General features: G+C 37.4%; 1 protein-coding gene across 1 annotated transcript in view; it reads left to right on the forward strand.

Moving 5' to 3' along the window:
- Positions 1-12,420, forward strand: part of LOC141790193 (plexin-A2-like) — a 178,137-nt gene extending 165,717 nt beyond the window's left edge. The window contains exons 31-32 of the mRNA XM_074669894.1: positions 1,488-1,638; positions 10,237-12,420. Coding sequence (XP_074525995.1) covers positions 1,488-1,638; positions 10,237-10,332 — 247 coding nt within the window. The 3' untranslated portion in view covers positions 10,333-12,420. The remainder of the gene's footprint in view (positions 1-1,487; positions 1,639-10,236) is intronic.
- Positions 12,421-13,659: the final 1,239 nt, after the last annotated feature.

The raw sequence follows: 13,659 nt of genomic DNA on the forward strand, positions 1-13,659 counted from the left end.
TGAAGGAGCGGAAAAGTAGGCGATTTTCCATACTGGACATGAATGCAGCATTGCAAGTTTATATACTGAGAAATAAATATGTTTAATTGGAAAAATTTAAGGTATGTATTACTAAAAAAAAAGAATATAAATTACTTACCACATAAACTCACAAAAGTACCAAAATTGATATTGTTAAGTATTGATACCCAATGCCAGGTACCAGGCATTAGTACCCTATCGTTCAAAAGTGACAGGTACCCATCCATACGATGAGACGTAAAGAGACCAGCCAAATCTATTCATTCATTCATTTTCTGAATGGCTTATCCTATTCAGGATTGCGGGTGGCTGGAGCCTATCCCAGCTGTCATTGGGTGAGAGGCGGGGTACACCCTGGACTAGTCTCCAGTCAATCACAGGGCCTGCCAAATCCAACCACAGTCATACTCTATCACTCTCCCAGCTTTTTTCAGTTCTTCTATCTTTTTTTCTGTCAGTCTGTCCAACTCTTGTGTCCACTATCACTACAAAATTAATCCAAGAAATCAGTATACAGCAGAGAAAAACACAGATCTCTCTCCTCCCACTATTAAACTTCATCAGCTGGCGTGGTGTTATCATAGAGACTTCGATGTACCGTGAATCTATCCTGTCCTCTCCGACCTGAGAAGGAAGCTGAGAAGTAGCATTTAGGAATAACCTGTTTTGGTGCTGATAATCTCATTTTAAAGCGTGAATTTTGATCAGGTATATATAGAAGTGAGACTTTTTCAAGATCACTCAGAAGCTCCTTTAACATGCGTCACTCATTTGAAATCCAAACAGGCAAGAACATGATCTCAGGGACACGCGCTGATGTAGAGATGTTGGAGTGTGAGAGATGCTCTTGATCAAACAAAAAAAGCTCTTGGAGGTTCGGTGTCTTTCTCAAGGACACCTCTGCTGAGCTCAGGAAGGAAACTGGCACCTCTTCAGCAACCAGACCTGACATCCACACTTTGATGTGTCAGACTGAACCACTGCTGCTCCTTAACAAAGCATGTTTGCTAACTTTGTTGTGTTACCTTTAAAGCAGATCCAAATCCTCGTGAATTTGTGCTTCATAAACAGGATGAATGTTCTGTAGCTTTCCTTTATCAGGTTTCCTCTCTCTGACTTATTTCTTCTTGTTAAAGTGTCATGTTTTACATTGTAATTGTGTTTTTCACATTCATTTTATCATCTGGTGAAATAGATCTGCTGCTACGTTGTTGCAGCTTCAGGGACAAATTAGGAGCGCTTGGTTTGTTGCAGCAGACATCTTTTTAATGCAGTCATAGCAGATTTCTCATGTGAGAGTAATAAAGCAGCCTGAAGGGAACCGAGTGACAGGACAAATGAGGAAATCTCAGCTAAACGAGAGTTTGCTTTTGTTGTGAAAACATAGCGCTGGTGTGGGCATTGAGGAAGAAAGCTCTGTGCGCTCAGCTGTGCCCTCATCTTTGACATTGTGTGTGTCCTCTCAGGTACTACGCCGACATAAACCGCCTGCCTGCCATCAGTGATCAGGATATGAACGCCTATCTGGCTGAACAGGCTCGCCTTCACTCCAGTGAGTTCAACATGCTCAGTGCCCTCCACGAGATCTACGCCTACGTCAGCAAGTACAGCCAAGAGGTGAGGCCGCTGTGACACAGAAATCACACAGTACAGGTCGAGCTGGTGCAGTCAGCGCTCTGCGTGTGGAAAAATGACAGCCTGTACAGTAGGAAGCAGTGCCCCTGGTGCTTCTGGTGGTGAATCCACAGAGAATTATCACCAGACTGCTGTGTGGCAGTGCCAACCACAGCTTATGTCTGATAAACCCTCTGCATGCTGCCTGAGCAGCTGTCAGTCAGACGGAAACACTGACCAGAGATTTGACTGCTCCACAGTCAGAGATTACTGTCACCAGGAACGCAAATATTACAGTTACAGCTCGGTGAGGAGTTATTAACTGGTCATCAAACACAGAAAATAATACTGATGACTATTTATGAGCTACATACACACAAAGGAGCATCAGTAGAAAAACTGATTTTCTCTTTGGTTATTTCTAATGCCTGAAAATGCTGCCACAGGGAAGGAGCCACATTAGTTAATAACAACACGCTGTTAAAAACAACCTGTTATTAATATCTTTCACCACAGTGAGTCATTATTGGTGATATGTTCAACCGTTGGTAGAAAGTAAAATGACACTCTTCTTCAGAAAACACCTCCTGCCTAAGATCAGACTGTCACAACAAACAAAGTATCACTGCCAACAGGGGGCGCCAAAATTGCATTAAACCAGAGATCCTCAGTAGAGCTTTAACTGTAGATGCAAATTCATGTAATAGTAGATTTGCAACTAGTTCACCTAATAAGGCACAGTTAACTTTATCTAGTGTGAGTTGATCTGTTAGGGCATGTTTTTTAAGTTATTTTTTGGGCTTTTATGCCTTTAGTTGGATAGAAGAGAGGACAGTGGATAGTGGAGGAAACAGGGCATGAGTTGGAAGTGACATGCAGGAAAGAGGCCACAGGCTGGATTTGAACCCAGGCCACCTGCGCAAGGGTGTCCCACATGGAGCACAACCTCAACCACTAGCCTATCTGCGCTCCAGGACATGTTTTTTAAACAAGATCCTCTTTTTAAGTTAGCAGTCTGCTAATATTTACCAATGTAGCTTCAGCAACGCAACCACAAAAAGTGCTTTTTAACTGCAGGAACTTTCCCCAGGCACCAGGTACTTTTTGAGAAACTATGTGCTATTCAACCACAGGAACTAGGGGCTAAATTTAGTTCTGGGGAAAATGATGTACTCCTCAAAACATCCTTGCTTAGGGATGGGTACCAAATTAGGTACTTTTATAGGTACCTACCGAATTCAATTTGTAGTACCAACCACCAATTCACATTAAATCGAATGGTACAATGTTTCGGTACCCAAACACTTCCATGTGACTGTTAGGGCATGGAAGAGTAGGCATTTTTCCATGCTGGACTTGAACACAGCATTGCAAATTTATATTGAGAAATAGATATGTTAAATAGAAAAACTTTGAGATTTATTGTTCAACAAACTTATTTCCATATAAACACACAAAAGTACTGAAAGTTGGTACCATTGAGAACCAACACCAATTGCCAGGTACAGGGCATCAATACCATATCGTTTCAAATGTGAAAGGAACCCATCCCTAGCCTTGCCTGGGGGTAGTGTTTTCAAGATACCCAGGAACTTTGGGAGGCGTGGCCTGTATGCTGACCATTTCTGATTGGTGGAGCACCCACTGTGTTTTTATCTCACCCTCCGTCCCTATAACGTTACCCACTAGAGTTTAATAACTCTTCTGAGCCTGATAGTTCAAAGGGCGACCCTGTTAACTAGGGAACTAGAGCCCACGTAATCCTTGTAGTTCCTGGGAATGTTTTCATTCATAATGACTAAAGTTCCTTCTTTTGTTCCCCAACACTAACAGTCACAGGTATGATATAAAATTATTTTTTTAAGTATGAGATAAAAAATGTTTGAAATAAAATGATAACTGCTCATACTTAAAAAATCACCAAAAATAATCATTACACCAGTGGGGGATGGCACAAGTTTCTAGGGATGTAATTGGCAATTTACAGTTCTACACTTTCATTAAGCAGGAACATCCAAAGCGATGTAACACAAGCAAGAATTTTGACAGAAGGGAATACCTTCGTTTGTGCGACAAAATGCTTCTAGGTATTTGGCTGCAGGTGATGCCATTAAGTGCAAGAAGAGAGTTTTTTTTTATTGTTTTGCTTTGTTTTTCCTATGTAGAATAATGTAGCCATAACTAACAACAATTAATCACTGCAATAGTATAATTCAACCTAGGGCTGAACGATTTTAAGAAAAGACTGAATTGCGATTTTTCTGGCAGATATTGTGATTTCAATTCGATTCACGATTTTCTTCAAATCAAGCTTTGGGATATTCACATGTAGATCTAAATGATAATTTAGTAATAATGAACAGTCCATTATTACTGATCTTCTTGCCGAAATCAGGGAACTTAAGAAAAAAAACTTGGAACAGGACAAGAAAATAAACTGGTTGGAGAATCGAGTGGAGGATTTGGAGCAATATTCACGAATGAATGACATAATCATCACCGGTCTCAAAATCAAACCCAGAAGCTATACTCAAGCGGTCAGGGGTTTGGGGGCAGAGAGTGAGACTGTGCATGATGGTACTGCAGAGGAGCAGGTTACTGCTTTTCTACAGAGTAAGGATATTGCGGTTTGTAAGGAAAATATTGAAGCTTGTCATTTGTTGTCAAACAGGGGAAATCAGGACAAGTCAATCATACCTTCCATAATAATAAGATTTAACAACAGAAAAAACAAAGTTGATCTGCTTAAGCAAGGAAGAAAGCTGAGGGGAACCAATGTATTTCTGAATGAACATCTTACTAAGAAAAATGCAGACATTGCAAAAAAAGCAAGACAGATGAAGAAACAGGGAAAGATCCATTCCACATGGACAGTTAATTGTAGGGTTTTTATCAAACCAAAGGGTGCTCCAGAAAATGCCAGGGGGCAATGGATCAGGAACATTGATCAACTGGAGAGTTTGGACAAAGACCTGTAACTAAGAAATACCTTATTTGATGAAACAGCTACCTCAATTCATGGAATTTTCTATAATGATAATATCAATAATAACAATATACTTTAGACTTGCTACTTTAATAGATTATTTAAAGATATCTATACTAAAGTAAATAGAATTACATTTATAGTTATTTACATGAAGTTGGGGAAAAGAAAATACAAAAAAAACAAAAGCAAACAAAACATATATTTTTTGGGTATGTATGTGTGTATGTGTATGTATGTGTTGTGTATGTGCGTATATATGCATATATATACATGTGTATGTATGTGTATATGTATGTATGCATATACTGTATGTGTGTATGTATGTGTGTATATGTATGTATGCATATACTGTATATGTGTATGTGGATAAGCATATATTTACATAAATAGTATAGTCAATTATGTTAGAGTTTGAAAAGGACATTGACCCTGAACAGAACTTTCTTAACAGTATTAAGTCACAAAGTAGCTACTTTACAGATCAACAGTTTAATTCAGAAATTACGCATAATCAAGGTATATCTATTATTCATTTCAACAGTAGAAGTTTATATGCAAATTTCCAGAATATTAAAGAATATTTAGGGAAATTTAAAAATCCATTTAACATCATAGCCATCTCTGAAACTTGGATTATTTTAGAGCGGGGTGATGACTTCAGCTTGTTAGGATATAATTTTCATTGTGTTAATCGGAAGGATGGGAAGGGTGGGGGAGTGGCTTTGTTTATTGACGAGTGTCTGGAATATAAGGTCCATCAAAATCTGTGTATAGTCATTGATGAGGTAATGGAATGCATCACCATAGAAGTGAATATACAAAGGGAAAAAAATATAATGGTGAACTGTTTGTACAGGAAACCAGGCAGTAATATTGATATATTTATTGCCACAATGGATAAAATATTAAGCACTATAAGAAATAAGATAAGTTATTTATGTGGAGATTTCAATATAGATTTACTTAATATCAATAAGCATAAGAAAACAGATGAATTTATTGAGTTGTTGTACAGCAAAGGTATGCGTCCACTAATCACCAAACCTAGTAGGATAACGGTAGATCGTGCATCTCTTATTGATAACATTTTTACAGATAATATGGATAGCAATATTGATAATGGATTGTTAATAGCTGACATTTCAGACCACTTACCAGTGTTTGCTATTCATAAATGTGGCTTTAAGAAGGAGAGAAAGACTACGCAGATTATTTTTAAAAGGAAAAGACGTGAGGAGGATCTTGAATCATTTAAAAATGAGTTAATAAATACAAACTGGAGTAGCATATACAATGAAAATGATGTAAATATTGCCTATAACACATTTTTAGACATCTACAAGAAACTATATGATGAAAGTTGCCCGATAATGAAATATAAATACAGTAACAAATATTTGGATAAACCATGGATGACAAGGGGGATTCAGAATGCATGCAAAAAGAAGAATATGTTATATAAGCAATTTATTATACAAAGAACAAAAGAATCTGAGCAAAAATATAAGAGGTATAAAAATAAACTTATTAATATTATTAGGACAAGTAGAAAGACTTACTATGGCAAATTAATTGAAGAAAACACAAATAATATTAAAGGAATATGGAGTATATTGAATGGATTAACTAAGTCTGAAAATAAAGTGGGTCACCCAGACCACTTTATTGTAAATGGCAAAAAGGTCTATGATAAATCTAAAATAGTGGAGGGATTTAATGAATTTTTTGTTGAAGTGGGGCCAAAATTGGCAAGAGAAATTAACAGTGCTGGGCAGTCTGTTGCTGATGCAGATATCTGTATTGACAGTGTGAGGGATTCAGTATTTCTGGGAGCAGTGACGCAAAAAGAGATCATTGACACTGTTAAGTTATGTAAAAACAAATTCTCTACAGACGAAGATGGGATTGACATGTTTTTAGTTAAAGATACAATAAATTGCATCATAAATCCACTTACTTATATATTTAATTTGTCTTTCCGAACAGGAGCTTTTCCAGAAAAGATGAAAGTTGCAAAGGTCATTCCACTTTTCAAATCTGGCGATAAAGACTCATTCACCAACTATAGACCGGTCTCTCTGTTGTCACAGTTCTCAAAAGTTCTGGAAAAACTTTACAACAATAAACTGGACAAATTTATAGAAAAAAACAACATTTTAATGGAAAGTCAGTATGGGTTCAGATCAGGCAGATCCACCTCCCTGGCCTTGATGGATTTAATCGAGGAAATATCTTCCAGTCTTGATTCAAAGAAATTCACTCTTGGAATATTTGTTGATTTAAAGAAGGCGTTTGACACCATTGACCACGAGATTTTATTGAGAAAGATGGAGAAGTATGGTTTAAGGGGGGTGGCTCTAGACTGGCTGAAGAGCTACATCAGCAACAGAGTTCAGTTTGTTCAGGTGGGTCATCACAGGTCAAGTTATTTAGACATTACCTGTGGTGTCCCACAAGGGTCAGTACTGGGCCCTAAGTTGTTTATTCTATATATCAATGATATATACAAAGTGTCTGACTTATTAAAATGTATTGTGTTTGCTGATGACACCAATATTTTATGTACTGGAGATAACCTCGAGCAGCTGCTAGATATGGTCAAGAATGAATTGTGTAAACTGAAATGCTGGTTTGACAGAAACAAATTATCACTAAATGTTACTAAAACAAAATTTATGGTATTTGGGAAAAGAAAGACAGATGGTGTAATTGAGCTGACAATTGATGACATACTTATTGAAAGAGTCTATGAAAGTAAGTTCTTGGGCATTCTGGTTGACCATAAGCTGTCCTGGAAACCATACATAAAATATCTGTGCTCAAAAATATCAAGAAGTATTGGAATAATCAGCAAAACAAAATGTTTACTGCCACAAAAATTTCTGCGCACCCTCTACTGCTCCATGATCTTGCCATACCTCTCCTACTGTGCTGAAGTCTGGGGTAACACATATAAGACCAATCTACAAAAGATCTGCACATTACAAAAAAGAGTTATACGGTTAATAAGTCATGCTGGGTATAGAGATCACACTAACCCTCTATTTCTACAATTAAAATTGCTAAAATTCTGTGACATAGTTAATCTGATGACTGCTCAGGTGCTATATAAAGCATTGCACAATAATTTACCCGGTAATTTACAAAAAAAATTCAAAACCAGAGAGGGGGGCTATAATCTAAGGGGTGAACATAATTTCATTTTACCAATCATTCACTCAACTCTTAAAAGTTTGTGCATTTCTGTTTGTGGAGTCAAACTCTGGAACAGACTGGATGTCACTTTAAAAATGTGCACTACCACGCAAATATTCAAACTACACTATAAAAAAGTACTACTAAACTCATACAGGTAATTTAAAATAACATGGCCTTGGATTAGAACATTGATAACTATTAACATATGTAAATAATCACAGTAAGTAATTTAAAATGTTGCTTTGAACAGATATACAATGGTGAATTTGAAAGTATTATGAGTTGGATGTTTATGAACACTGTTGTCAGCGGGTTCTGAGTTATAATTTGATATTGTATCTGTTTTGTATTGAAAGGGGCAGAACTAGATAAGCTTTTTTGCTTCATTCTGCTCCTTCTCAAACTGGTTGCTGTGCATGTGTTTGCACTCATATGTTTATTTCTTTATTTCCTTTTGTTTTCTGTTTTTTTTAAAGTTTGAGATAAATAAATAAATAAAATAAAATAAATAAATAAATAAAAATTTTAGGAAAATATCTAATTTTTCTGGCAGATATTGCAATTCACGATTTTTTAATCGTCAATAGTGATGATAAATAATCTCTTTTCATCAACTTCTACTCCTAACCAGAGGCTTTGTGTTGTTGACCTGCTTACCAGCACTTTTAACATAAAGATTGTCGACAAATTTGAAAAACACAATGTGTATAATACTTGACACAACAGATCCTGAGTCAGTCAGGAGCACTGCAAAAAATTGCTGCTTTGGCGATCTCAAAATTGCAATGTCTAAAATTGCGATTTCGATCTGAAAACGATAAATTGTTCAGCCCTAATTCAACCTTCAACAACATTCAATGATCAGTGCTAAATATTCACTAAAAGCTGGGTCTGAGACCTTCTGACTCATTCTACCCCTGAGGACAAAGAGAGGAAGGGTCAGATAAAGTATTCCCTGAACAGATGGGTCTTCAGACATCTCTTAAAGTAAAAAGGAACTCGGTGGATTGTATAGCGTTAAGTAATTCATTCCATTTGGGCACAACAGAGGAGAAGAGTCTGGCTAGAGATTTGGAGCCGTGCTGGTCAGGGAGCACCAGGCATCTTTTACAAGTAGAGTGTAGTGGGCGAGAAGGAGTGAAGACCTGAATGAGGGATCACAGGTAGGCAGGAGCTGTTCTTGACAATGGTTTGTAAGCCAGAAGAAGAGCTTTAAATGTAAAATCACTGCAATGAAATCACTTTTATATAACAGGTACTGATTTGTTTCCGTATCACAAATCTGGTTCAGAATCAAGCTGAAAACTGACCTTCACTTTTAATAACTCAAAGACTGGATATAGCCTCTTGGTTTGACGGTTTAAACCGTTCATCACTTCAGCGGATTTTGCTCCTAACCACTAGGGATGCACAATATTGGATTTTTGCCGATATCCGATATGCCGATCGAAACCCCTTTTGGCCGATACCAATACCGATAATCACAAGTTTGTTTGTTTTTTTCACTGTAAAGACAGCTAAGTCTATCCTGTACTGGAATTTATATGTTACTCTTATTGTGACGGTCTTATTTGTTTAAGAAACTCACATAAAACAAGACAAAAAACATTTGATTTTACCATAAATAAGAAATAAATTATTTTTTCAAACTCAAGACATTCAATATTGAAATACAGAAAAATAATTTCTTTAGATCACATGAACTTTAAATGTACAATGCATTTTTAAACATAACCAAGTAGCATTTGATTATTTTAGAGCTACTGTAACAACCTGGTGACAGACACAGAGCTCTGCAGTGCAAATAAATGAAGTGCTACATTTTATTTAAGGAGCTTATTTTTCAGATGGAAAATAATAATTGTCCTAACTGAATAGCACCTTATCGGCTGTGCATATCGGCAGAAATTTTCATATCTGCCGATACCGATAAACGTGTTTTTAAGCTTTTATTAGCCGATACCGATATTGTGCCGATAATATCGTGCATCCCTACTAACCACTATTCATATTTTAATTTAAACCATGGACTAATAAACGAAACAAACAGTGGTTGACAAGTTGAAAACATTACAACACGGCACTGAGCCGTAGGTGCCGTGTATAACCCTGTAATACTTCTCTCCTTACACATATGTTTGTTTGCCTACTTCAGCTTCTTACACAGTCTAAACCATCAATTGTTACATAACAGCTTTTTTTTTCAAGTTCAGAGATGATTCATTTTTACAAACACACAAAAATAGTTCATCTCATAATCAGATGGAAATTACTACCAGAAGCTGCTGGTGTTGTAGCCTAGTTATGTTTGGTTCAAGTACATGTACATATTTTAAGTCCCACAGCTGACAAGAACAATATGCCGCGTGTCCTTGAATTCACTGTGTGTGTGTTTCTCTGTGTGTGTGTTTCAGATCATCGAGGCACTGGAGCAGGATGAACAGGCCCAGAAGCAGAAGTTGGCGTATAAACTAGAGCAGATCATCTCAGCCATGTCTACAGAGAGCTGAGACACACAAAAACCCACTCACACCCACAAACAAACACACACTTTACACACACACTGTACACACACTAACAAAGGACTTCAGACCCATCTGCAGCGCACGCGGATGCACAGATACTCACAAATACATACACGCGGATATGGATGTACGCAGAGACATTGCGGATTAATGGACCTACTGTATAAACAGACTTACACACACACACACACACACACACACACACAAATGTACATACACAGACCAGTCCACACATCAAACAGCAGAACGTCCCAAAGCACGACTTTTGAATCCAGTGTCATCGTTTTTTTCTGAAGGAACTCCCAACAGACGAACATCCAGCTTCTGAAACACTCGCATCAAGACAAAGAGACGGAGACGGAGGGATAGAAAGAGGAAGAGAAGAGAGAAGATTTGGGCCATCACAGCTGCTGAATCTGCAGCCACTTCTTTTTCTGCTGGATAGTGGTTTGCTTTTGTAGTGGCTGCTTCTTCGAACAAATGTGTGTGTGCGTGCGTGCGTGCGTGTGTGTGCACGGCTCAGCTGGAGCTCCGACGATGACGAGAGCAGCACTTAATAAAGAATGACTCAACTTGAAAAAGTCACTGGAGGAGCTCGACAAAGACAGGAGCCAATTTAACGGGACGGCACATGTGGTGAGACAAGGCTCCGAGTTCCTCTCGCACGTCAAAGATGAAGGACGTTTCTTTTTTTTCGCTCTACATATCACAGGCTTGGAGTGACATCGTCATTTGTAGCTGTTGGGAGCAGAGATGTGAAACTGTGAGTTTGTTAAGCCTTTTCCTGTTGCCTTTCAAAGGCTCTGAAAAACACTTGAGACTGAGGAATCTTTACAAACTCTGACATCAATTATTTTTTTTGGAGATTGGAGATTTTCTAATTTACACCTCGGCTAGGGATTGAATGGAACTTAGATGAGGTCCGGCTCTTTCACCATAGTCTCATCTTTGCCTTTTTCCAACATCACTCTCAGGGTTGGAAGCTTGAATGCTGTGATTATATGGTACAGCTGATTTTCTAGTTTATAATCGCAGGAATAGCCACCTCTTTATTGATCAGCAACTGAGAAACAAAAAGTAAACAACATGACTTGACCAAGACTCAAACACTAGATTACCACAGTACAGTGTCTGAGTACAACAGACGATGTAGAGGAGGACTCAGACGTATTCATGGAAAGAGACTGTGCAACTGATAGCTTTCTTACTCTGCTCCCCCTGGTGGCTGGCTGCAGTATAGGTCAAAAAATCCATATCCCCACTCATTCCAGATGGACTGTGGTCAAACTTTGAAGAATTAATACACCTCGTAGAAATGTTTCTCACATCGAATTGTTGTGGTGATTTGAAGCTATTATTTGGCTGACTTGTATTCAAGTTTCTTTTTTTCTAAAAAGTTTCATTTTCATTAGTTATAAGAGGTTCAAAACGAGGCTTTATGTAACATTTACCGATGAATGACAGCTGCCATTCTCGTGTATTTTTTCAGGGATTGTAAAATATGTCTGGAGGTAAGGTCAAGAAGTGATTCGATCCTTGAAAAAAAAAAAAGATTAATATATTTGTCACCCAGCTCCACTCAGATTCTCCCAGAATCCCTCACAGCTAGCTAAAACTGCAGTTCCTTAAGAATCCACTTGAGGCCGGCTGCAGAGACACTAGAAACCACAAACACACTGAGCCAAAGGAAAAAAAAAACTTTTTTGTTGATAAAAAAAATACTGAAAAAAAAACCCATCAGCATTTTTTAAATGCTTTATTAAACATACAGGTTTTGCCCATATAAGGTCATGACTGACTTGACTGAGAGGCAAGCATCCTGCTATCTGCATCTAAACGCAGGATTTCCAATATGGCCCCCTTCCACACTGCTAAAAAATGAAATCTTATCAAGTGTTTTTGTTAGTAAAAACTGTCATGTTATACTTTGCAATAGTTGAGCCAACTCGTCAGTCCAGAAAAATGTCTTGTTTTTAGTTGTTTAAAGACAAAAATGAGGTCTGAATTGCTTGTAAAAAGTAAAAAAAAATGCCAATGGAACAAGAGAAATGTCCTTAAAAAAATTGCCTAACACTAGAATAATGTCTTTATACAAGTAACTTTTCTCTTTCTCTTTTTTAACTTGTAACAAATAATTCAGACCTCATTTTTGTCTTAAAATAACTTGAAATAAGATTTTTTTTTCTGAACTGGTCAGGTGAATGAAGCTCATATAAAGTCTAAAAAGACATTGTCATACTGAAACTAAGACAAAAACACTTGATAAGATTTTAGTTTTTTAAAGTGCATAATGGGCTTCAGAAGTCAGAAATAAATGGGTGACATCACGGAGGCTACAACTGTGTATTATAGAGTCAGTGGCTCAGCTAGATGCCAAAAGGGCTGCTGCATATTTTGTGTTTTGCTTTAATAGATGTCTTTTAAAGATTTCCTTTTTAAAGGTTTTACAATAAGTGGAAGCAAGAGCAGTCAAACACATGCAGTGTGTTGAAGAACCGTCAAGAGGCAGACAGGAAGAAACTCAAAACTCATGTTGAGTTCCATTTACATCTGTACTTGGGAATGAGGAGAGGGAAAGACGTCATCTCCAAGTTAAAAGCGTTCTGGTTCCCAAGTCGGAAAAACGTGCCGTAACATCAAATAATACTACGCATACGGCTGATTTAGTGTGACAAACACTAATCAGAAATGCTAAGATATACAAAATATAACAGGAACTTAATTACCATTTACACCCAAGGTGGCCATCTTTGATTGTAAACTTGGGGTGGTGTAGATCCACTGACTTTCCAGTAAGAAATTCCAACCTCAGGAGGTGTTCAAGTGGAAATTTCCTGCAACCCGTTAATTCTGACTTTAGAGTACAAATGGAACGCACCATCAAGATATCTTCAGAGGATGATCTCAGAAAGGTAGAAGAGATGCTCTAAGGTACTAAGACTGTTGGTTATGTTACCGTTAGCAAGCTGACGGTTATGAAAAAAAAACATTTGGCCGGTAAAACATTTTGAGTATATTGCACGCCTGCAGTGATGCACAACAACAAAATCTGACGTCGATGATAGAAACATTTTACTGACAATCCAAAAGGTCCCATACAGTCAGCCATATTTCATACAGTGAACAGTTTGGAGTCATTATAAGGAGTCTATAATTTATCTGGATAGGAGAAAAAAATACTGTATCATAGGATTTTTTTTGTTCCATTTTTTTTTTTTTTTTCAAATTTTCGTCGTTCATTTTAGTCTTTGTTTATAAGCCGGGTTAGATAAAAGTTGAGATATCAGATCCTCTGAAAAAATCTCAAATACT

Source organism: Halichoeres trimaculatus, unplaced genomic scaffold (genome assembly GCF_033239565.1).
Source record: "Halichoeres trimaculatus isolate MK-OKI-2021-1 unplaced genomic scaffold, fHalTri1.1 fHalTri1_scaffold_1, whole genome shotgun sequence".
Classification (NCBI taxonomy): domain Eukaryota; kingdom Metazoa; phylum Chordata; class Actinopteri; order Labriformes; family Labridae; genus Halichoeres; species Halichoeres trimaculatus.